Source organism: Drosophila erecta, unplaced genomic scaffold (assembly GCF_003286155.1).
Source record: "Drosophila erecta strain 14021-0224.00,06,07 unplaced genomic scaffold, DereRS2 tig00000000-arrow-pilon, whole genome shotgun sequence".
Lineage (NCBI taxonomy): Eukaryota > Metazoa > Arthropoda > Insecta > Diptera > Drosophilidae > Drosophila > Drosophila erecta.
The window spans coordinates 27,322,212-27,347,881 of record NW_020825194.1 but is presented as its reverse complement, the minus strand read 5'-3'; the positions used below and the strand labels follow the sequence as shown (position 1 = coordinate 27,347,881).

At 43.8% G+C, this 25,670-nt stretch overlaps 2 protein-coding genes across 2 annotated transcripts; one reads left to right on the top strand and one right to left on the bottom strand.

The window, feature by feature from the left end:
* Positions 1 to 7,650: 7,650 nt before the first annotated feature.
* Positions 7,651 to 9,634, top strand: LOC6552373 (geranylgeranyl transferase type-2 subunit alpha). The gene has a single exon (XM_001978848.3). It carries the CDS (start codon positions 7,876 to 7,878, stop codon positions 9,412 to 9,414), a length of 1,539 nt encoding a protein of 512 aa, XP_001978884.1. The 5' UTR covers positions 7,651 to 7,875; the 3' UTR covers positions 9,415 to 9,634.
* An 8,328-nt stretch (positions 9,635 to 17,962) lies between these two features.
* Positions 17,963 to 18,253, bottom strand: LOC6552374. Its single transcript, XM_026975874.1, has one exon. The coding sequence runs from the start codon at positions 18,251 to 18,253 to the stop codon at positions 17,963 to 17,965; it is 291 nt and encodes a 96-aa protein (XP_026831675.1).
* Positions 18,254 to 25,670: the final 7,417 nt, after the last annotated feature.

The window sequence follows — 25,670 nt, the reverse complement described above, 5'->3', positions numbered from 1 at the left end:
GAAAACACACGGGTGAGCCCGTGAATAACTGGCTTTTGAAGCGATGAATGAAAGCAATTGTTGGAATTCCCCAGAAATGTTTAGTATACTAGGAAGCCTCGCTTCCATTTAATTCAAAAGAAATGCAAATTTCGCTCTGTGGGTTATTCAATTCGAGAAGTAAAAAGCAGGCAGCCAAGAAGCAGCCCTGCATTTAATGAATTATCCAGAAAATGCAAATGCCAAGTGGAAGATGACTGTGAGGATTTGCAGGCCGCGTCTTGATCTGGATGCCTGCCAGGCGGATTCAGAATCGGAATCAGAATCAGTATCTGAAGCTGAAGCTGACGCTGAAGCTGTGCACTGCAGTTGAATGCCGAGTGTTGAATGCTGAATGGAAAATGCTGGTGCGCTGCTGCCAGCAATTGTTTGTATTTACTTAGCGCTCGCTCCGCTCCTTTGTGCCCTTTTAAATGCACGTTCAGCTCCGGGTCTTGTGCGTTCGACTGGGCCAGCTCCGAGTTCTTGATTTGTCTGGTTCTGGCTCTGAATGTGGTTCCTGCCTAGACGAGTTCGAGGCCTGCGACTCCAGCAGAGGGTCGAGAGCAGCGCAGCTCAGCGCAGCGCACTTAATCATATTCGATACAGATAAGCTTCACTGCCGGTACGTGCATAGAATTCAAGCATACATAATAATCACCGACATGCCCAAGGAGCAGACGTCTTCTTGCGTGGCCAGGGGCAGAAGCTTACCCATATTGGGTACACTGGGAGAAAGGAGGCGTAGGCACAGAGCCAAGAGGCGGATTCATTTAGAAACATCTTATGTTCAATGCGATTTAGTAACTAAATTGGAAAGACTTGGGCAAATGCGTAATTAAAGCGAATTTTATCACAATTTCCATTTTGAATTCTATATTAAGCCGCGCTTTGATTATGGCAAAGAACAAATTGAGTATAGAATTCCAACACCATTATTTATTATAATTTACAGGGTTACTAAGTCAGTGTACCAGGAACAAAGTATCAGTGAAAGGAAATAATCCTGCTAAAGGAAGTGCTCTTTCCATGAGATCCTGCTAAGATCTCTCGCACAGTGCCGTGCAAGCCCGCAATTTTCCCCAGTGTACATTTTGTGTAGCTAGAAAAGCCGTATCATAAAGCAAACAAAGGGAAGAAAGAAGCAGGAAAGACTGAGAGACCGGGCTGGCAAGTAACCAGGGACAGTTTCTAGAACATGCCCAAAAGACTGGGGATCAGACACCCCGACCCTGAGCAAACCATTTATAATTTCGTACTATTATTATTCTTTACGAAAGGCAGCCGCGTCCATCCCTCCAACCAGTTGTTAGGCAGCTTTAAGTTCAAATTATGTGCCGCATAACGTGGCCATGATGTGGTTTGAATTTGAACTTGGCTGGCTGGAACGCAGGTGCGACCCCTGGGCTGCGGTTAGTTGCCCGGGCAACCCATCCCGTCCAGCTGGAGAAGAAGCCGAAGCCGAAGCCGAAGCCGAAGTCGAGGCCCAGCCCAATTCGCAAACCGCAGTCCAAAAGTATCTTTGTATCTGCAAGATTTGCGGCATGTGATCTTTGGCTGCCGGCATGGCATCACTGGTTTCTACCTCATTTTTGCTTTGTACACGTTTCTACTTCCATACTTTTCACAGGACGGCTGACTTGGCTCAGCTTTTGTCTCGGGTTTCCAGCATATGCTGTCCAGTTCTCGCAGATGCGGTAATTCGCACAGGAGTTTAATCAGTCAGTGGATGCGGCAGTGCGAGATAAGTTGGGGCGAGATAAAGAGGGGAATTAAGTAGGCCTGGCTCCAGACTGCTCATATCAATTAGCAGGGTCCTACAGCCGATCCTCGGGTTTTGATATGGGGAGGCAAAAGGGCTAACCGAGGATCTCAGAGGCTTATTGAGCTCGGATACCTTGGATTACCTGACCGAAGGCACTGGCTGAAAGTCTGTTCCACAAAATATCTCTGAAATAGTCACAATAGTTAGAAATTCCAAATTACTTGTGTTCTAAGACTTGTGGCTAATGTGATGGTTTTCCGAAGTTTTAATCATTCGGACTCAAATACATTTGTTATTTAATGGAAATACGTTAACGTATAATTTATCAGTTAAATGGTTATCGTTTTGAATGATATTACTTCTCTAATTAATTTATTTTCCTAATTTTATTACATACACTCCTATTTCATATGCATAAGCTAAGCTAGTAATTTGCATATAACTATTATGTATATTCGTTATCACAGTTTGAAGATTTGAGCACATCATGGCCACAAGACATTTTCCTGTTCCATCCCCTTGCACTAATCCAATATGCCATTTAACCTTAGAAGTACTGGGTACACAAGTCCCGCCGACCGAATCGCCGACATAAATCCAATTAACTGGAACTACTTACGAGGCTAACGGAAAAGAGACAGCACACCGCTCGCAAATCGTAGAAGTTGGCGAGCAGTAATCCAGCAAGAATCAAAATATTAAAAACAAAATCAATGCGAGGCGAAATATCAAAGGCGGAGTGCGAGTTCCAGAGGGTGACATTGACAAAGGGGTCTGGAGGGGCGGGGAAGGGTGCTTGGCAAACGCTTAATTGGCATTAAGCACGTTAGGAGGGGAATCCCCGGTCCTGTGGGGTGGTGAGTGCTGTCAGGGGCAGCAAAGCGCTGGCAGTTGTAATTAGGACAACGGCGCGCGGGGAATTTAAATCCATGCGGCTGAGTCTGAGCCCGCCTGAGCTGCTATTCTTTCTATCTGCTGGTGTCCTGGCTATTTACTTAGGCGCGTTGTTCGAGTCCTGAATCGAGGTCCTTCGTCCTCGGGCCTGCAGCCTGGGGCCGTGCGGCAGGAAAGCCTTTAATGCCCTCGGTAAACAACGGAGCGATTTGCGCACACAACTGCTGGCCGGAACTCGCCCATCCCACGGCACTGCGAGAAAATCAAAGTGAGTGTAGTGAATTGCATTGAACGCAAGTCCAACTCATTCAAGGCTCACTACTTTCATTAGGCCATAGCACTTATTGAAAAAAGGAATTGAAAACAGCTAATTTCCTATTGAATGCCACTTGGATTTGCTGAGTGTACTGGTCCTCTTCCAAGCAGCTACTCCGGCTGCTGCTGCCACGGTGCAGGCCAACCAAGTGCTGAGATGCCTCTGTTATTATTATTGCAATTATTATAATTGCGCACACATAGCCATCGACAGTTCGACGTCGTCCTGCCGAGTCCTCCAGAGTCCTGCCCACACACACTGGCGCTGTCACACGCAAGTTGCACGCAAAAGTGCCAAAGTGGCAGTGCCAACGGGAGGGGAGCCTGCCTGGAAATAAAAACTAATTCACTTCTGGCGCTTGGCAGTGCTCTCGTTTCCTGTCCCGTCGTCAGCAGATTTGCATAACTTTTTCCAATTTCAAAGCTCAAGCTGTGGCCAGGGCATACGTATGCTATATATTTTTATATCTATGTGTGTTCGCCGCCCCACGACCGTCGTCCTCGTCCTCATCCTGCGGCCATCTCCGGTTACAGGCGTCGTCATCGTGGCGCTGACGTTGCGCAGACTGCTTCTTATTTACGTCAATTGCTTGCTCATTCGTTTGGCTCTTATTCAGCTACACTCAGCGGATGTACGCGAAAGTAGTTCTTTCTGGTGCAGATTTCACTGAAATTAAAGGCCCGAGTGATTAGAAATACGCCTAAGTATCTCGATCGTTCAGTATTGAATCTTCTCTTTCGAGCCCAACAGCGGGTGCAAATATGTGAAAGTCCTTTTGAAGTTCTGGATACTCCTTGCTGTTCGGACTGCAAAGATTTTCTTATTGTGTCAGGCAGCGCGGAGATGGAAAATGGGGCTAGAGAGTGGGTGTGGGTGTGGGTGTGAAAAGCCACCAAGGAGATGCGCCACTGAATGCGAGAGTTTTCCTCCTGCGTGGGCATTAGGTGTCAATTTTCAGCGTGGCTCGAGAAATTTCTGAAATTTTCATGGCAGCCAACTCGATGGACTGAATAAAGGCGAAGGGGAGAGGTTTTGGGGAAGGTGGTAGGCCAAGGAACCACTGAATCTCGCTGGGCTCCACTTGGATTACCACTTGAAATTCGGCACCTCGTGAAATGAAAGTTTATAAATGGCATTTCATGCCGGCAAATTAATCTGGCGAACTTTCGTATCCAATATTGTGTTCGAAATTAATTACATTCACATACTATTAAATTTTAGTGAGCAATTACGGGACGGTTAGTAACGAAAATTGTATTACATTTTACTTAAATCTGTTTCGGAATTTTCATATTTACTTATTGTCATACTTGCTTAAGACAGATTGTAAATAAAAAGAAAAAAAAACATTATCGGTATTATTTTTATTGGTTTTATCGTTTTATATTATTGGTTTTAAACAAATACAAGAAAAGATCAATAAGGTATTGCATTTCTTTCCACTAAAAACCGTCGCATATAACGGAACGAATTGATGTAAGCGGATATAAATTTGATTTCAACATCAAAGTCTCGTGTATCCCCGGCCAGACTCGCCTGGCAGTGATAAAGTATAATTTAAAGTGCAGCCGTTATTACTTAACTGTGCCTGCTATCTCCACCGAAGGATCATCCCCTGCTAGACGCCCCGGGGTAATCTCCCATTCGTGACCAATCAATAGTTCAATTCCAATCACGAAGAGCCAGCGGAAACTTCATCAGGCAAGTCATAAAATTTAATTAGAAAAGCATTTCTCCAGCGAGAGTGACTCGAAGTGGGAACTCAAATACAAAACCTCCTTTATTGTTTTATGGCTTTGCGAAGAGGAGCAGAGCGAAATAAAATGAACGACGGCTGGGCCTGCGGAGGGATATCCTGCAAATGGCCAGGGTCCTCTGAATCCGAGTAGTTCCTACTCGGGCAACGGCTTGGCTGGCAGCAGGTGCAAATGAAAAGGACTCTGCCAAGGACCAAGGACTCTTGGAGTGGGAAAATCAATCGAGCAGCAAAATCAAAGAAGTTGTACATCGCCGCCCCTCAATAAAGCGGTGTGCACTGCTCAGCAGATTTGTGCAGTTTTGCTCGAAAATGGAATGATTTTATTCTGGCCATCTTGACATACTAAAATTAAGAAGCCACCAACCTCTATATACATTTTATTTTCAGACTGGAATAAACATAGTAACCGCTTTAAGACATTTTAAATCATTTTCCCAGTGTGCTTCTTATTTTTCGCTCCTTTCCGAGGTGTTTTTTCATTTAACACCAAATTTGCGCAACGCACTGAAACGTGGGCGTGTCGTGGACCCCTGGCAAGAACGCGTTTATCAAAATCTGTTCCCGAGGGTGGATTAGCAGCCAAGAAGGAGGAGGAGGGGCGTGGCAGGTCCGGGCATCGTTGCCGTTAGACGGCGGATCCTGCTGTCGCTCCTAATGTGATACGCATCAATTTATGAATTTGAAATATTATGACTGATTTCGGGCGTCTCAAATGCGGCTTGTACGAGTGTGTGGGTTCGGTCCTAATCTGGCCGACAGGTCAGGATGAGCCATGCACAGGGGTTGTTAGGTGGAAGCCTGGCAGCACCCTCGGATATCACTCGCACGACTCGCTAAGTAAATTGGAGTAGATAGTGGCTGCGCCAGCACAAAGGAGCTCAATGAAGCGAGATTTCTATTTTTACTGCAAAATCAAACAACAGCGCCGATTTGAAGGACATCCAGGGTTGGATTATTCCCTTCCGTGAGCGACATCCGTAGCACTAATCGGGAAAACCAAGCTGTGCCAGTTGACAAACAAAGAACACGGAGCAGTTCAAAATCTACAAATGCACGTTTGTATTATACATGATTTTTAGGAGGTACAACATTGAATTGATTTAAACTATATATCAGCATTATTGTCCTTCATGAGGAATGTTTTCATTCCACCACTGTAACTGGCAGACAAGTGACAAAAATTTGCACATATCTTGGTTCAATGGTCTATTTTTCTATAGTTTTACCAAGAAATACGATTTCTGAGGAGCACCCAAGGTTAGGAAATAATAAGTATTAGAAAATAAAATTAAATTAAATTAAAATAAAAATTAAGTCTCGGTGTAGGGTCTGTACCCCAATAAAATAAAAAACTAGAGAGTCCAGTTCCCCGACTATCATATACCCGTTACTCAGCAAGTGCAAGTGCAAGCAAGAAATTAACACATTTGGAACATCGGCAGAAATTTGGAAACAAATAATAAAATGGAAAATGTTCATATGTGTGCACGTAAGAGTTTTGGGCGACTTGTGGGCGTTGGAGTGGGCGTGTCACAATTTGGAAACAAACTTGCGCTGCGTCTATGTATCTGGAAGCTAAATGCTTAATCTCAACATTCTAGCTTTTGTAGTTCCTGAGATCGCGACGTTCATACGGACGGACGGACATGGACAGATCGACTCGGCCATTGATCCTGATCAAGAATGTATATAGTTTATAGGGTCAGAAACGCTTACTTTTACCTGTTATATGCTTTTCAACGTAGTATATCCTAGTATATACATACTTTTACCAAAGGCATTAGAATAACAAGATGCGTAACGCCATACGATTTTCAGCACACAATTTTTTGTACTGCAAGTTCTCAGATTTGCAATCTATGAACGAATATATGTACGCATGTACATACATACATACATAATACATAGAATAATACATAATACTTTTCATACATTACTTTTTGTTAGTTTTGTTACTACTTATGACTATGACATAGACCTCTTCGATAGCTAAAATTTTGCAAGTTTTAGTGCCATCAGTAATTGTAATAAATGTTGCAAAAGATCATTTAAAACGAAATTTCTTTCTTATGTTTTTAGCTCACTCAAGCAAGTGAGAAAAATGTTTAGATTTTACCGCTCTCAACTTTTTGCGTCCAATATATGGTCGTTGCTCATCTTATTATTGTAATGTCTTTGCTTTAACTGCACAAGTAACGAAAAAAATAAATTAAATGCAATAATTTGGATCGGGTACACAGATGCGCCACCTTTTACTATTAATTGACAACAAATAAATGGCCGCCGTGCATTCAAAGCACTTTTTTCTTGATGTTGCCAGCAAGTTAGGCGCACTTCCGAATGTTTAGGGGTATTGGAGCAGCGAACTTGTGTCAGGTTGAACAGATCCTGTCAATGTCTCGGTGCTATTGGAGTGCTGAGTGCTAATTGGAAAATAAGCCAGAAACTACATAAATCGCTCCACTTAAAACGTCATATGTAACAAAATGTCGAATAAATTGTAAATAAGAATCATGTCAAAGTCTATTTTTTGTATTATTTATTTTTTTTTCCCTGAAAAGCCCATATTATTACTTTGTATCTGGCGGTCAGGAAATGTGAGCTTCATTAAAATCAGATTAAATATATGCTTCTTACATATGCACCTTAAGTGGTGCTACTATTTTGTTCGCAGCTTCTCATTTCCACCACGGAATTTAAAAATAAAGTACTTCGCTTTTTTCAGTTATTTCCAAGCTGCCATCCTGAATTCTAAGAATGTAAGTCGATACAATGGTGTAGAAACCGGGGAAACAGAACCCGTATATGTAGAAAGTAGATGTAAAAATACTGAAAAAGAGAGTCCTCAATATTCTGTTCATTTTGTATACAAATTTCGAATCTCACCACGCTATTCACAAGCTTGTTGCTACGCTATGAATTACACGAATTTGTTTGAGTAAGGACAGAGAAAATGAATTTCCTATTTGCAAAGTATAGAAACGGATTTATTTAAACTGAATTGGCATAGGACGGTATTTATTTTTAGGCCGGCTGGTATTTTTATCGTTCCCGGCGCGGCCACACTGCTGACTAATAATTTTCGTATTTTGTAAATATTGCACTTTGATACAATTCAAGGCAATGCACGGACGCGTAAAGGTCAGGACCACAGAGGAGGAGCGCGAGCGGAAGAAGAAGGAGCAGGCTCTGAAAGTCCGGGCGTACCGTGCAGCCATGGGAAGGATTCAGAAAAAGAGGGAAGCGGGGGAGCTGGACAACGAAATGCTCAGCCTGACGGTTCAGATTTTGCTGCGGAATCCGGATGTGAGCACCCTGTGGAATATCCGCAGGGAGTGCGTCCTGGAGAAGCTGTCCAAGCTGAAGGAAGGGGAAGCCACTTACGAGACGCCCACCGAGGAGAAGTCCGAGGAGGAAAAACAAACCGAGGCGAGTGAAAAGAAGACCCTTCCCGAGGACAACGCCCATTCCGTTTTCACCCACGAACTGGACCTCACCGAGCAGTGCCTAATGGTCAACCCAAAGTCCTACAACGCCTGGCACCACCGCTGCTGGACCCTGGAACAGAATCCCCAAGCGGACTGGCAGCGGGAGGTGCAGCTGTGCAACAAGTACCTCAAGTTCGACGAGCGCAACTTCCACACCTGGGACTACAGGCGCTATGTGACCGGAAAGGCCATGGTGCCAGCTGTCCAGGAGCTAGACTTCTGCACAGAGAAGATCAAGGTTAACTTCTCAAACTACTCCAGCTGGCACCACCGAAGTCTCCTGCTTCCGGGGCTCTATCCCAACCAGCAAAAAGACCGACCCATGAGTGAGGAGAAGTTGCAAAAAGAACTTGAAATGGTGCTGACGGCTGCTTTCACGGATCCCAATGACAGCAGTGCTTGGTTCTACCAGCGGTGGTTGCTGGGCAGCGGCGCTCAGTTGGATCGGGCTCCAAGAATAGCTGCTTTTCGACTGGATTCACACGGAGCAGTCCTCGCGCTAGACAAGCCCTACCCAGATATCAAACAATTGAGGACTGAGCTAATTGGTGGAGAGGAAACCATTTTACTAGAATCCTGGCTACCAGTGGACAAGCTCGGAACCAGTTGGAAGTGTCAGCAGAACTTCGATTACCAAAGAAACTCAGCTTACTCCTTTAGGCTTTCCGACCAGAACGTTAACCTCTCGCCTATGTCTGGATCGGAAAACGGAGCCTATTACTTTGCACCACCACATGGCACCGCGAGTTGCAGCAAGGATCTTTTGGCAGAGCTGCAAACGCAGCTGCAATCCTGCCTAGATCTTCTGGAGTTTGAGCCGGACAGCAAGTGGACCCTACTAACAAGTGCCCTTCTAATGCGTGCTATCGATTTTTCAGCCAATCACGAAACGAGTTTGTTGAACCTGGCCAAGCTGGAAAAGGTGGATTCTCTAAGGGAGGGTTACTACAAGGACCTCGCTGCCAGGTGGACCATGGAGTCGGAGCTGGACAAGTGGCCTCAAACTTCCGGATTTCCAAAGAGTTTCGACATAGCGGACAAAGTACTTCTGGAATCGCTTCCTTATGGTCAATACCTAGTCATCGCTGATGAAATAAGCATTCCCAACAAACTGAAAGAGAAATTGGGGGATTCAGTGCCCAAAACGTTTGCAGACTTGAAGTTGCTGTCATAGACCATCGGTGAACCAGTTTCCATAAGTTAAGATATAATATACATTTTGGCGATTGACCGTTTTTGGCGATTGGGTGCTTTAAAACTTAAAAGGGTTAAACCAATCGCTAAATTCAATTTTGCAATTATTCCTATTCCTTTGTATGAGAAGAAATGTTATGTACATTACTATTATTACGCAATTTGTGTATCGCTGTGAAATTATACAAATAGTAAAAATATCCATGTTTATTTTTTTAGTAAATTGTTACCTACTGATAAGGAATTAAGCAAATCGAGATCGATTTCATTGAAAATGAGTGTTCCTTTTTATCTACTTCCATGTTCATCATAATGGAACTATTGGAACTAAACGAAGTCCGCTTATCAATGAAATGAAATGATCATGAATCTTAGGAAACCTTTGTAAAAAGCTTTCAGCCGAAATTCGCAACACATGTTTGCATCTGCTCGCAGCGGGTCGCTAAGTGAAATCGCTGACATCCGCAGCCATCCATTACCGAATGTTTGACGCGTTAAATGGGAAAACCATCAATACTGCTGCATGGAACTGCTGGCTACTTTAAGCGGTCCAGAATCTGCCACAATGCTGAGGGTTTCTTTGACATTGCCACCATGCTGTGACGTTGCAGTTGCTGCTGCTTCTGTTGCTGCTCCTGCTGCCACTGATGTTGCCTCGTGTGTGCATCGCGGAGCTGCGAGATTTGCGGTTTTTTGGCGGTGCTCGTGGTTATTTAAATTATGCAAGACCCTCGAGATGGAGATGCTCTGCGACGGGATGGCGATGCGAGGAGCTCAATGTGCGTCCACAACATTGGCAGCCGCATGTCATTACGTGCCGCAGATGCACGAGGAGACTCACTGAAAGGAAAATCAGGAACTTTGGAGTCGCAAAGAATTTTGACTTGAAATAATATTATTCCAAAATAATTAGGCCGTTAAATAACAATGTTTAAGGTAAAGGTTTTTGCCCTTATAAATTTCAGAAATCCAGATCGTTATGAGGGATCATCACAAAGCGTTTAAGCCTTTTGCCAGGTAAAGTAGTTCATATAACCAACTACCATTGGCTTACGCTTCGCAAAAGTAAGTTTGTTTCCCAGCTGGAAACATTGGGTTTTCAGCAATAGTTGAATGAGAAGTTTGTTATATACACAAGATGACGTTTTGATTCATCAAAACCGAATGCAATTTTTGGTTTCACCGCACTTTTGTTAGGTGCATCGCGCAGCAAAGTGGGCTAGCAGGGGCTTCCAGGCGGAGAGGCGCTTGACAGGCATGTGAAAGGCCGCCAGACGTGCCTGGAGCTAAGCTCCTGGGAGGCGTCGTACCCGCTTTCAGGTGCTCGAGCAGGTGTGAGGGGATGGAGTTGCAGCTGTCAGCTGGCAGGCCACACCAGCACACATGTCGAATGCGCAATGTTTGGGCATGGGAATTTAATGCAGCCAGTCGGGTGGATGGTTATATCCTGCCATCATATTAACATTAGGAGACGCCTTGGCATTCAAATTTCCGCCTTACCAGTAGACACCACTCCACTCGGCAGCAGCCCGTATGCCGACATAATCTTAATTATGCCACTGCCATTTCTTGCAAATATTTTGCGACGACTCCGGAAAACGTGACGCTGGCAAGATGCTGCTCATTAAAATGTTCGGGGCCAATTACTGGGCCAATGGCATGACTAGAGGGGTAGGGGTGGCAACTGGGAGGGGTGCAAATGCAGCTGCATCTTATCTGAACGCCAGAGTCGCAAACTTAATTAATGGGACAAGTCAATGAGAAAGATCAGGAAACATGGCGGCGGAAAGGAGTGAACAGATAGATGCCCGTCAAGATGTAAACTCTGTGATGACCTAATAGATGACTTTGCGAGCCGAAACTCACAGTGCATTTAATAACATCATCAGAATTATATCAGATAATATGCAAATTTATAGTTGTATAGTTTATGGTTGTGTAGTACTATATACTGCATAATATGGTTTAGTTGTTTAGATATTCGACATGTCGTGTTCTCTGTTTTATGGCTTTTCAATGAAGTATAATAAAAGTTAAACGCATTCAACAACAAGAAAATGGTATGATGACATTTTAGAAACATTAATATCGGTATTTATTGTTGCCAGTACTTATGAAACTGTAGTTGATATCAATTAAATAATCTTGGGAGCCGCTGTGTACTTTCATAAGTTATAAAAAAACAAGAGAGAATGCTATAGTCGAGTTCTCCTACTATCGCATACCTGCTACTCAGCTAGTGGAAGTGCGAACGAGAAACTTCATAATTTGAAATATCGGTAGAAAAAAAAATACAAAAAGCATTTTTCACAAGTCGTGGCAGTATTGGGCGTTAGAGTGGGCGCTGTGTCTATGTCCCTGGAATCTGTATGCCTAACCTCAACTTTCAAGCTCTTATTTTTTCGTTGTAGTATCTTTTTAAATAGTTCCTGAGAGGGCAAGAGTTGCTCGACTATAAGATACCCGTTACTCAACTAGTGGGATTGTGAACGAGAAAGTTCAACATTCTTTTTGGCATATCGATAGAAATAAAATAATAAAATGAAAAAACCTAAAATCTCGAAAACCTATCAGTCTAACTCAACTTTCTAGCTTTTATAGTTTCCGAGACGTTCATACGGACGGACAGAAGGACGGATTGACGGACGGACAAGGCCAGATCGACTCGGCATTGATCCTGATCAAGAATATATAAACGCTTTGCTAACCTGTTACACACTTGTCAACGAATATGGTATATATAATATATAAAAATATATTTTGTTCTCACTGAATCAATTCTACACACACAATACTCCCTTTAAATAACCGACAAGTTCTGTTCTTGATTGCGATATCTATGGAAATGTAGAACATTTGGCATAAAATAAATAAGATCTTGATGAGAGCACAAAAACCCTTTATGTTGCAGCAGCAAGTTTCGGCCGAAAGTTGCCACTTTGGGGGCCCAGACACTAAATCAAAACCAGGTACTCATAAGCACTTGTGGCAAATATGGGATTTCCATCTAACCAGGAGTTATCAGGCTTCTGCGTCCGTAACAACACGCTCTCGTCCAACTGAAATTGGCTCAAAATGTGTATTTGTTTACCAAATTTGGACCCTGCCCCACGTAACTTGATTTGGCAAACTGTGCCACATATGTATATTCGACCAAGTCATGTGGAGCGGCGCCACTGCTCTCATAATTTATTCGCCTACCGTGGCAGCTAATGGAATCTTCCTACCCTGTTTTGCTCCTAAATTATGTTTATATATTGCCACGCTCTAGAAATGGCCTTAAGTCCAGACAGTGCACACAATCCACATGTTTCAGTAGTAGACAGTTTTTAGACGTGATAATGCAAGTGGAAAATCAGAAAAATATCATGTGACTGCCTCACCAGTCACCAGCAGTAGACATCGCAGAGTGGAAAACAAAGGAGTCCAATGCGAGGAGCAGAGTGCCACATGTAGCATAAATACACCTGCAACAATTTTGCCCAACCGGGAATGGGGAAGTTTATACCACTTTGGCTACTGACTCAATCGAAAAAAGGTGTTCATTATACACAAATATTTCTAAAGAATCAGGCCTTCTGGAGATTACATTTAAGAAAAACAAAAATATCGATATTAGAAAAGGTAAAACTTGGAACTCAGCCATATTCTGAATCACTTTAAAACGAATTATTTGTTTTTGCATATGTGGCACTATCAAAAAATTTAAAATCGCGTTTAGTGTGGCTTCGGGTCTTTGGCCAACCCGAAAGCAAATGCAGCATGATGGATTCCTCCGGGCCGTTCGCCTCATTGGGATGGGATGGATGGGCTGGATGCCACATAGAAGAAGGGCTCGGCATGATTTCTGTCTGCAGCTGTCACATAATGTTAACTTGGAGCTCTGTCTCGGCGGCCCGGCATGCATGAAAAACTCATTACGAGCGGCTGCAGCTGTGGTCACCCGAGTTTCCCATCCGATTTTCCCACCAGTGTCTCCCGGGCGAGTGGTTGATCCTTAAATAAGTTGCGCAAATTGGCCTGCCGGCGGCCAATTGAATATCCGCATCGATTGGGCTTAGGGTCGCCTGCACTTTTAATTGCTTAACACATAGTTTCACGCTTCTTGCTTACACTTCACTTCACTGCCGGCAACTTGGCAGATCGAAAGTTCGCTTTAACAAGTGAACAACTTTCAATGGGCAATTAAAAGGGCACACAAACCGGGGACAACAACAGTTCTGTGTTGTGGTGTGGTGTGGTGTTTTGTTGTGGAAGAGGCGGTCTGCAGCGCGAAGTCACCGGAAACGTTAACAAAATGCATAGCAGCACAGATTCTGCTAAAGTTTTCGGCCCGAAAGGCAATTAAAGTTTTGGCACCGACACAACAGGATGACAGAAAGGAAGTTGTGCACTGGGCAAAATAATTATGCTGTTCGGAATAGAGGAGTGGAAATAAATCTTTCGGATATTTTTCAAATATCTAGTACTGGCTTATCCCGAAGATGACTTGTGACTCTAAAGAAGATCTGGCGATTGAGGATCTGCGAATGCATTTTATTGATGTACGGCACATGGCCCGAATTATATTAACTTTTTAATATTTAGGCTCAGTTCAAGCAGAATTTCTGCATCATAGACTGAGTCCATTGACGTCACCACGCACAAGAAAGCACGGAAGGAGGAGGGGCGGGGCTTATAAATTGCATATTTATGCGCTATAAACATTAATTCACTTGCCATTTAGCTAGACGCATAGTTAATTGAAAACAACAATAACAAGGCTGCGCAGCAGAGGCAGTGGCCACATCACACGCCCCATCCCGCCCCTCTTGGCCATAATGCAACAGCGGCAGCACAGCAAACAGCTTTAAATTATGCAAGATATACTCGTAGTAAAGAGCAGCGCACAAAAATTGCAGCCGTCGTTAAACTTGCATAGGCGGCGGGAAAACAGGAAGACGGAATGCAAACGGGGTTTTGGGCGGGGCGGGAAAGTAATGCCAAATTTAATTTCAATTAATGGGCAGTGAAGCGGAAGTGCCATAGAAACAGGGCAGCGCGTCCATGCTGCGCGGCCGGCACTTCCGGTTGGCGCCATCTTGGAGCCGGGTGGCTTCAAGTGGAGCCGGGTGCTAAGCCCAATGCGTAAAAAATAATTCTCTTCTTGGTTCAGCACCAGAGATTAAACTAATGAGTAATGAGCTCAGTGGGAGCTATACAGTACTTCCTATTTATATATCTCAACCGAGAACTACTTCAGCCTTGAGCCTAATTCGAATAAAACAAAAGAACCTATTTTAAGCTGAAAACAGAAGAGTTCTTTTTAGGTTATTCCAGCGCTAGTTTTTCATATTTTGTTTTTAACAAATACCATATATGGCGTCTCCAGTGAAGGTTAAAGTTCATGATTAAAACGACACCAAATCAGTTAAGCAGCACAATTAGTGTGTACTAATAGATTCCTTTTCAAAAATATTGCAACTAAGCATTAAAAAATAGTTCGAGATTGTGTTTACTGGGTTGCTAAAGCAAATATTTATTAAAAGCTGCACTAAGACTCTTGCCTATTTGTATAAAAACAAGGCACATTGTTTCTGCAAAAACAGTGATTTTTGAAAAGAAAATAAAATGGTCAAGAGCAATCACTGCGCCAAAATTGAGCTAAATGGCTTTGAAGTTTAATGAGTTTAGCTAATTTGAATATGTAACTATGGTTAATACCCTTTATTTTCATTTCATATATCTATTTAATTTAACAATCGACAGCTCTCTTTCACTTCTGAGTCACAATTATTTCCTTAATTATTATTTCAGTCTTAAAACCAGCTTACATGCAGTTGGCTGCGATGAACACAATTTCGACACAACTTATTTTATACATTCAGATGCCTAACTATGTTATACACGTAGTAACTGACCTATTGCACTACATAACAGCGATTGTTTAAAGTATTAAAATGTGTGGTGTTTGTCATTAAGTCACAGTTAATAAAAAATAGCATAGCAAAGCATGAGATCGCCGTATGCGTCGTAGATACCCCAAATCCTAGACTGAATGGGCCGACCGGAAACGGATGCGCAAAGTAAGAAATCAAGTTTAAAGTGCCCCTGCCATTTGCAACATCGGTCGGGCCGCGTGACACCCGATAACGGGAACGGGAGTCCGAGTTACATGCTACCTGGTTTCATTTACCAGGCGCCGTCGCGAAATTCAATTACTCGTGCACCATAAACCGATTAACTTATATAAATATTTATATCGCTGAAATGCAGTCGGTCGCCAATGGCTTTACGTTTCGCGCCGCCCGTTTGAAGGGCGTGGCCGGTGCTGGGGCGGAGTAACGGGGGCGTGGCCTATCTGTGGGCGTGCGCCTGCATATGCAAACAGTTTTCCGGCGCGGAGTCGGGGTCGTTGGTCATTCGGAGAAATGGAGCTGCGGCGGCAATAATTTCATTTGCATTTGCATTTGTTGCCGTTTATGGTCCACTCAAGTGATGTCAGCTGACCACACTTTCCCCGCTCTCCCCCTGCGGTCCACTTTCCAAGTGTTTAATGATAACACGCTAGGTGTCATCCGCAGGCAAGGACCCTCCAGGCCAGGACACAACTGAACTGAGCTGAACAGAACTGTGTAGAACAGCAGCAGCAGCCCGGAAGGCATATCATTACAATGCGGCGACTGTGGGCCGTTGCAGTTCCAGTTGGGTTGTGGGTACACTGGAAAACAAACTCATGGAGTGCTGAATAATTACGAAACAGTTGTGCGGACAACTGCCTTTAAGGGTGCCACACAAATTGGATGTGTGGGGATTTTCGAACGGCACCTGTTGCTATCCATCCCAGTTTCTCCCGGTGTACAGTAAAGCATGTAGGTGGCAAGTGGCAACTACTTGCCGCCATAAATAGTTGCTAAACAGCAATGGGCGCGTGTAAGTGGCTGATGCGAGGAGGAGCGAGTGGGTTCATCCCCAGGCGCCGCCCCTGATTGGAGGGGACAGGACGAGGACAGGGCCAGACAAGGGTAAATCTCGAGCTAAGTGATGCACTCGACCTCCGCTGGTGTCTGGTTAATTGAGTTAAGCAGAGCGGCGCAGTGCAAGGCGAGCTTTGATTGCCATTGCCCCAGGGCTTTGTTCTATTTGTTCTCGGGCTATGGGACTATGCCGTGCAATGTGCTCAGCGTGGTGTGAGTTAGTTGCATGACTAATGCACGCACTCGGGCACAAGTCTGTTCAACAATTATGATTGTGGTGACCACTCATCTGACATTCATGTTTGGCGGAGGCCGTCTTCAGGCTGGTTAGGTAATTGAAAGGACTCATCGAAGTGCCTTAAGAGAACTTTTCAATGTTCACATTAAACTTAAGAAGAAAGCTGGCTAGCTTCGGCAGGCCAGAGCTTATACACCCTTATCTTATCCTGAGAAAATACTAAGTATATAACGAATCAAAACCAGGGAACCTATGAATTCTGCTATTCAGTTTTTAATAATTATTCTCGTCACTCGTAGAGCAAAAGGGCTTACTAGACTCGTTGAAAAGCATTTCCGACCAGGTAAAGTCGATCTGGCTATGTCCGTCTGCCCGTCCATATGAACGTCGAGTTTGCAAGAACCTTAAAAAAGGTGAGATTAGGCATGCAGATTCCAGCGACATAGGTTTGTTAACTAACCGCCCAAAACTGCCACGCCCACACTTTTGAAACTTTCTTTAATATACATTCGTTGTTTTATTAGTTTGGTAAATTTTTAGCGATTTGCCAAAAAACTTTTGGCGTGTCAAACTCTAACGCCCACACGTTTGAAAACAATTTAAATACATTTTTTTAAATTTTATTATTTTTTCCCGCTTTCTACCGATATTCCGGAAACTGTTGAAATTTCTTGATCGAACTTTCAGTAGCTGAGTGCTGAGTAACGGGTATCTGATAGTCGGGGAACTCGACTATAGGATTCTTTCTTGCTTTTCTATGGCATATGATATAGATATAGCCGACCGATGTTTATCAAATTAAAACAGATATCCTATATTGTCGACCAAACTTTTTTATATACATCAGGGCCGTTCTGCTTTGTATACTACCAACAATAAACAGAAATCTTCTTGGAATGTTTTATGCAGATAGCTTTCAAACTAAGCGACTCGTTTGCGTGGAAACGAATAAACGGACATGGCTATATCGACTTGGCTGTTGATGCTGATCAGGAATATACAAATTTAGATTTATACATATTTCATATTTATATACTATTTCCTTGTATACTATAAAAACTTTATAAAACTATTCTTCAGTGAATTCCGTGGAATGGTCTTAAGTTTAATTAATGTTTCTAAATTTAAAATTATTTTATTATTTATCTTGCTAAGGTATCATTTCAAGAACCTAATCTCATTTGCGTCATACAAATATTCATCCTTAAAAGATTCACTAATTAAGACGTGTGAACGCAACCGAATTTGAGAACTTCGTTTGTACTTTAAACCGTTCGTCACATCATCCTGAAGAGCTGTCGCTCCAATTCCGAGCTCCACATCCTTCGATTCCCCTACAGCGCCCAGTGGCGTCCGTATTTTACCTGCAGGCTCAGGAGCAGTCGCTGCAGCCGCTCCTTTCCCTCGTAGAGGCTTCTTTGCCTGTCCAACCGACGAGTCACCAGGCGGCGCTGCAGGTGAGTCAGCTGCTCCCGGATCCACACGTGGTTCGCCTGCAGGCGCCGCACCATCGCCACCAAGTACTCAGGCTGACCCACTTTCTCCAATTTTCCGTGCTCATCCATATACTCGGCGAAATCCAGTTCCATATCTTTAATGGCGACGGCTGTGGAGTGCGCGTCCATTGTGCAACCGACTGGTGCTACACAGTAAAGGCAAATTAGTAGACAAAATAATGTAACACATTGTACTTAGGTCAAATGAAAACAAGATAGAATGCTATAGTCGAGTTCCCAACTATCAGATACCCGTTACTCAGCTAGTAGAAGTGCGAACGAGAAAATGTTTCATTTTCTGGAATATCGGTAAAAATTGCGAAGAAAATAAAAACCGGGTATAAAAATATTTTTGATACATTTTAAGGACATGAATGTAATCGTATGTTGAAAATAGAGCTGTGCGTGTCTAATTTTTTCCAGTGTGTGAATCTGCAGGCGACAGAAGCGGAAACTTGGAATAATTTATGCGTGTCAACTGGGTGGCAAACTTCCATCTAATCGCTTAATTCGGCGCAGGAACTTTAGGCCAGAATCCAGCATTGGATTCCAGCGAGTGAGTGAAACTTTTTTCTAGTTGATTGACTTAAAAATTGAACATTTGCTCCGTGTTTGGTTAAAACGTCTTATTTTTTGCCCAGCTAATTCCCTCGACTGGCTGTGAGCAATACCCAGTGGTGCGTTGGTAAAATTTGCAAATCGTTTGGCCTAGTTGAAAGCGGGAAAGAAAAAAGCGGGAAAGGCAGGAAAGCGGCAGCTACTTGAGGTGGCCCAGACCGAAATTGCTTTTCCGCTCCCTGGTTCGACCAAGCAGAAAAATGCCTGCCCTGCTGACGTTGCCCTCGGAGTTCGATTTCGCACTATCGATTCGCTTGGTATTCATTGGCCTTGCTCACTTGCCACAGCTTTAAGCGCTACATGTCGCCGCAACTTAGTGCCTTTGTTTCCTTTGTACAAGTTGCATTGCACCCGAACGGCACAGTTGCACAGTTGCATCGTTTGGGGTTTTTTTTCGGGCAACGCAGCGCCCTCTGAATCGCAAATTGAAAGCACGTTCTACACGGCAAAAATATATGGATGCATTTATATAAAGATGCATTCACTTTAAGGCTGACAAGAGTGTGTTCGAAGAAACTTCCCAAACATAATGATATTCTAAGATATCTGAAGGCATTAAAGCACTTCGCAAAAAGTATAGGCATATACCCAAGTATACTGCGTATCAATGGATTTCGCCAAGTGTGTCTGGCATTGCACAGCAATTGGCTGCGACTCCGCCATGACTGTGATGCTAATGATCGAGCATCTCATCGAGAGACAAGGCCAGTGGCTTTTGTCAAAAGAATGTCAACAGGGCGGCATGCCGGTGGAAACTGGAGCAGTTTTCACTCTTATTTTACTCGGCTCACCAGACTGCAAAGCATCTAATGCACAGAAGACCTCTGTTGCGGCTGCCAGCCGTGCGTATGCGTAATATTCGAGGAATGCCTCGCATTTCCTGCCAACCAAAAAGTTCGACAAGCTGTCTATTTCCTGGCGAATGGGCTTGCTGTTTGTTTTCTATTTGTGGTGCAGGCACTTGGCTATTTCTGGATATTACGCATTCGCCACGTTGTCAGGGCGACGGATGAAGCCTAATTTTAATGCTGATTGAGGAAGCGTGGTGGCTCATTTCTCACCTTTGACTTTCAACAATTTAGCAAACAGCTTTTGAAACAAATTTTAAAAATCGAGCACAGTAAAACAACGCCTGCTGCTCATCCTGACAATTGAAAAGCCTGCAACCCTTCTCCATTACCAGCTATCTGGATCGCTGTTGATAGTCTGACTGCCGCGATTGGCAACTTAATTATTTCAGCGGCACGTCGCCGGCAACTGGCGTTTTAGCCAAGCCTCTCGAAGTAAAAAACGAATAAGAAAGACTACGAATAAACAGCTTTCGGAATGAACGTCAGTGAAGGGGAAGAAGAACAACAGCTGCTTCTGGGAATCCGCGCCGAAGGATAAAGTTGCCAGCCAAAGGATTTAACTGCACAACTGGCCAAGGAAAGAGCGCGAGAAAAACTCAGCGAACGATTGTTTGTATATGTGTCTGTGTGTATCTGTGCGGCTCCCCATTAGCAGCAACCGACTTCTGCCACGCCCACTTACTTCCTGCCCACCGCATAGTGTTATGCCACAGCAAAAGTCGAAAAAAGACCCACATGCGGCTTTATTCATGGACTTTATTCATTAAGAGACATGAATGCGAGCATTCCCATTTACGTACAGTGGAGCTTCCACAAAACCCTATTCACAATTTAAGGAGGATGGTTTCAGGATATTTCAGGATGACATGGATATTTAAGCGTTGTTTTAAGATTATTAAGTGAGCTTTATAATCTCTTTATAAACTCTGTATAACCTCTGCTTTATAACCAATTCAAAGATCAACAAATTTGATGATATTTCAAAACAAATTGATTTCCAGAACACATCTTCTCGTAGTTGACCAGTTTTTCATATTCTCGCGTAATATGTGCCAGCGCTCCCCCTTTCCAATGACTTTGGCAGCTTTGACTGGGCGAAAGTAATTAATTTTCGGCAGCTAACTCAAAAGAGCACCCGGCGCCTGCAAAAAAGCGGAAAAAATTCTACACAGGCGGCACAATTAACGCCTGCAACTTTAATTGCGTTTTAATGTGCATCAGGCCGCAGAAAAGCTGCCAGTTTGGGTGGTTCCTCGATGGTTGGATGGGTGGATGGGTGGATGGCTGGATGGGCGGCGGGTGGCTAAGTGCACGGCCCGAACCCAAACGGAACGGGTGGTTCAACGTGCTCTGTCAACCGCAGGCGGTGGCTCAAAAGCGTAACAGGCATTTGCCGCGCCCCAGCAACATGCTCGTCGTCCTGGACACACTCTCACCCGATCCCGCTCCCGCTCACAAGGAAGCGGGACAAACGCGCACGTGAATTCGTCCTGTGACTATGGGCTCTGCAGTCCGGACTACGGGACTAGGGGACTCAGGATGCCCCTGTGTGTGGTGGGTCTGTACCTGAGTGCCTGCCTCAAAAGCGGCTTAACAAACTCACACGGACCAACATGCAGCCACAAAGCGGCGCGCACTCGAGGAAAAGAGGCGATGTTTTATTCCTGCTACTATTTTTGCCATGTTTAAATATTACATTTGAAATCTTTGAACACTTGGTAGTATTCTGTGATATCCTGATACCCCAGAACAACCAAATGCATTAATATAGCTTTGCTCATATTGAGAGCCAAAAGCAAGCACCAGTTCAAAACGTTTTCCCCAGTGCACGGGCTGGAATCCGCATCCGGAAATGGGCCAAAATGTGCGCCTCTGTCTGAGCAAACTATTTACATGGCACCCATTATGTCCGGACTTGTAGCTGCTTCTTTGTGATGTCGTCAGCCTGGTTCCCCTTCCAATCGCCCGTCCTAAGTGACGTGATTTAAATTTGTATGCCCTTTGAAATCTTGCTCCGCTTATCGCTGCGTGGATGCAGCCAGCTCTCTTCCCGCCTGGAGCTCCTGCACGGATGTGCTTCCGGCGGGCACGGGACAAATCACGTAATCTGGCCTTAGCGGGTCAAGCAGCGGAAGTGGCAGTAAACTGTGAACCGTAGCCGCAGTGAAGCAGCCCGCACGGAGAGATACAAAGATACTTGGCTGTATAAGTAAACAGACATAAAGATACACGACATGAAAACCACTGTCAACATGGAGTCAGATGCTGGTAATGTCAAGTGTGTGCGACATGCGGACTAGCACAATTCCCGAGCACATCAGGCAAGTCGAGGGTGCTTCCCTTCAAGGGGTTCGACCTAAAAATACTCTCTAGCACAAATCGACTTTGAAAGAGGCACACTTTGCCGTACCCAGGTGTGTAAACTTAAACAGCGAATGTTGTACTGGGCTCCCCCTTATTGGTAGAATTATATTGCAGCAACTATTATTATTTATTTTTACCCCATTTAAATAACCCATACTATTTACTATATAGTAACCATATTTCAGAGCGCATCAAATTACGTATTTTCATTCCCTTTATGCGCATTGTGACACTCCGAGCATAGAAATTATTTCTTCGTAAGTTTTCTGAAAAGACCCGCCTGTTCAATAGAAAGAATAGCTCATCCCTTCACCTTGTTATGTTTCTGGAAAAGCTGCTCGGAGAAGAAAGTGATTTTCGTGTGTGGTTGCTATGTGCGAGGTTATTAGATGTGGTTTTCCACGGACTTTGAAGCGCACACTTCAGCAGCATATAGTTGCCAATTAACACGATTAATAACATGTCATTTGTGGCCAATTAAAATTCAATTAGGGAGTGACTTTATAAAAAAAATGCAGTGGGAAGATATTTCACTATAACCCCGAAATGTAGTCAATAGTCTGGCTAAATGAATACTAGAAATAATAGGCGGCACTTATAATAGCCATGTCTAGTTTATACCAACTGAGCTGTTTCAGCTTAACTGTCCCAATGATTCGGCTAAGGACTGGGCCCTAGGCGTCCGCTGAACGCAAAGTTACTTACATTGGGTTCCTATTACAAGATTAATCCCCTCGGTTTCCGGCAGGACAAACATCATCATCGCCCCGAGTAACAGCAACTGTCGTCACGTCCGCCTGAAGCCTCAAACAAACCGACAAGCCGACAAACCGACATACCAACAAACCAGCCAACGAACAAACCAGGTGAGAGCAAACACCGACGACAGCCGCCTGTTCTCGAGGGCCACTGGGCGAGGACAGACAGGTGCAAAGTGCACAGGACGACTGATTGAACGGCGAGGACAATGCCTCTTCAGTCGATTATCTGCCACCACGCCACTTCTCGCCACTCCTCGCAAGGACGCGTCTTGGGCTGCGACTTTAAGCCGAAGTGTTTAAAATTGTTGGCCATTATCGGCGGCTGTCAATAAGCGCATTAAAACATTTTTGCAATTCGCGAGCCCGTCGACGGCTGACGTCGACGGCTGACGGCGCAGACACGCGGCTGTCAGGCAGCCGAGGAAACTGGAAAGCGGAAACTGCAAGCGCAGAGCTGCTGCACTAACGAGTCCCATTGATTTTTCCCCGCCGGAAGGGCGGCGGCACGCGAGAGAATACGGAGCTGCGGACCAGGATGGGAAATGCGCGCACGCTGCGTATGAGTAATGGGAAAATTCTTAATGGGCGAAGAAAATTGGTTGGGCATAAACAATGAGATTCCTGCGACCGGGGAGGATAATGAGTTCGCCGAGCACGGACCACCGGAAAGTGTGCGAAAGAAGCCCGCGATGGAGTACGTGTGCCAAACGCACCAAATATTCTATTACGGACTTTTCAATCTTATCCAATATGCAACGCATAGGGAAGAATTTTCCATTTTATTAAGAGTCGCATTAAAGAAAACACGGTAGGGAAACCAAGTAGGTGTTTTTTTTTTTTTTTTTTGAATTTGCGAAATTTAAGAAGAATTGTAATACTGTCGTGTTGTTCAGGATTGGACATCTAGCACGCTTACACATTCAATATGATTTTAATTAACCACTTTGTACTTCCTTTCGTCAGCTTGCTCTTTGGCAGCTCGCCGGAATCTCATTAATGCGATACTTTCGTTACGCAATCGGAAAATTATGATTCATATTAATGCCGTATCGCAGCACTTATTGCAGGTCCTTGCCCTCTGTGTCGCACCCTCAGCGTTTCAATCCTTTATTGATGCAATATTTAATCAGTATTTTGCAGCGAACTCGACCGTTCTTAATGCAATTATACTGATTTCTTCGCCTCCTTTATTTAATTGTTTAAATTTCTTTTAAATATCGGCCCCTTGCTGACCCAACGCATATCGAAGCCGTTCCGAGGGAAAATTGCGCGTTATTCGAATAATTGAAGCAGGACGAGGTCGAGCAGGACCTCATTTCCATAACAAATAAATGATTATAGGGCCATTGGACTTATCAGCCCATGTGGACGCCCTTTTTAACCCGGGGACATTCCAAGTAATTACGTGAACTGTTAATTGTACACGAAGTGGGAGGCTTGACCCAGATTAATAATCATCTGGATTAAAATTGCATTCATACAACTCCCGCCTAAGGAGTCAGATAATATGCCTTGCATTTTTGAAGAAAAGTCTTACTTGAAATTTCCAACTGCAATTGAAAACTAACTGCAAGCAAGACATCCTGTAAAGGTTAACTTTATTGTCTTTGACTTTCACATTTTGAAACAATAAATATTATAAGTCCGTCATACAAATTAAGTTTGTTTCCTCTGAAATTCTTAATTTAGAAAGTGTCTCCGATCTTTAAATGTTCAATCAATTTCCAAAATTAGTTTTATCAAAAATTGCATGCGCCGTAAAAACGGTCAGACGCATTTCATCAAAAATTGTTGAAAAGATTTCCATAAATAAATTTATTGCAGCTATTAAAATTAATAGAAAATTATATTATATTTTAATTTTCCTGGAAAAATGTTTTATGTCAGTTAGTGAGCAGTCAGTAAGCGCTTTAAAAAACGCACAAAAACAGCGGAAACAAGTCGACACCTGGAAACAAAGTTCGGCAAAAGATAAGAGATTATCATTTAAATGAGATCGAAACTCTTTGGCAACATTATGACTCCTCTAAAAAACGCCAAATGAACAATTAAACATTTTATTTTATTTCAAATGCTGCAGAGTGAAAAGGTGTTATGCACACAGTGCCTCGTGTCACCTACTATCAGCCGCAATTCATGCTGAACAGTGTAATATTTTATTTAAATGTGCTGCTGTTTGTCCTGTCTATTTGTCCTCTTCGCCGATTTATCATTTGGGGAGCTGCCGAAAAAAAGACACTGACAGGACGACAAATTTGCCCGCTATTTATGCGGCGGCAAACAGGAGGCTATCGACCATCGACCATCGACCATCGGACATTGGACATCGGGACCTCGACCCATCGGATCCGAAGTAGGTAAACATATTTAACATACACACGGGCTACATGTGTTTATAAAAACATATATGCAAATTGTCATGGCTCGCCTTTGGCCCTCTGCGCTTCGCTGCGCTCGGAAAATTCGCGTTATTTATAATGGGCAATTCTCGTGTTGTTGTTTATAATTTATTTATGCAAATTTTCAGCTGCACAGGCCGCCGCACTGCAGCTAGAATCCGGGGAGAGGGGAGTGGCTGTGTAAATAGTTATAGCCAGTGAAATCAAAACTAAAGCAATTCCAAGTATAATTAATTGCAATTGACCCGATTTGTAATTTATTTATTTAATCCGCGCATATTCGCGGGGGAGCAAATAAAAAATGCATTAATATTAATTTACATGTGCGCAGGGCGCGTCATTTTATTCCCATTTTCCGAACACATTCCCCTGTAACTGCACCTTTGGGCCCCAAAACGGAGCCAATTAACCATTTTCCTTGGCCCATGCCAATGGACACCACCATATTGCTCATCCAACTCCAATGACGGGGATATAATTAGTGCCAACTATTCAAGTGGGGCATTCAAACAGCCGCATTGAAAGCCTTTGAATTCCGACTCCCTGTGGGGCA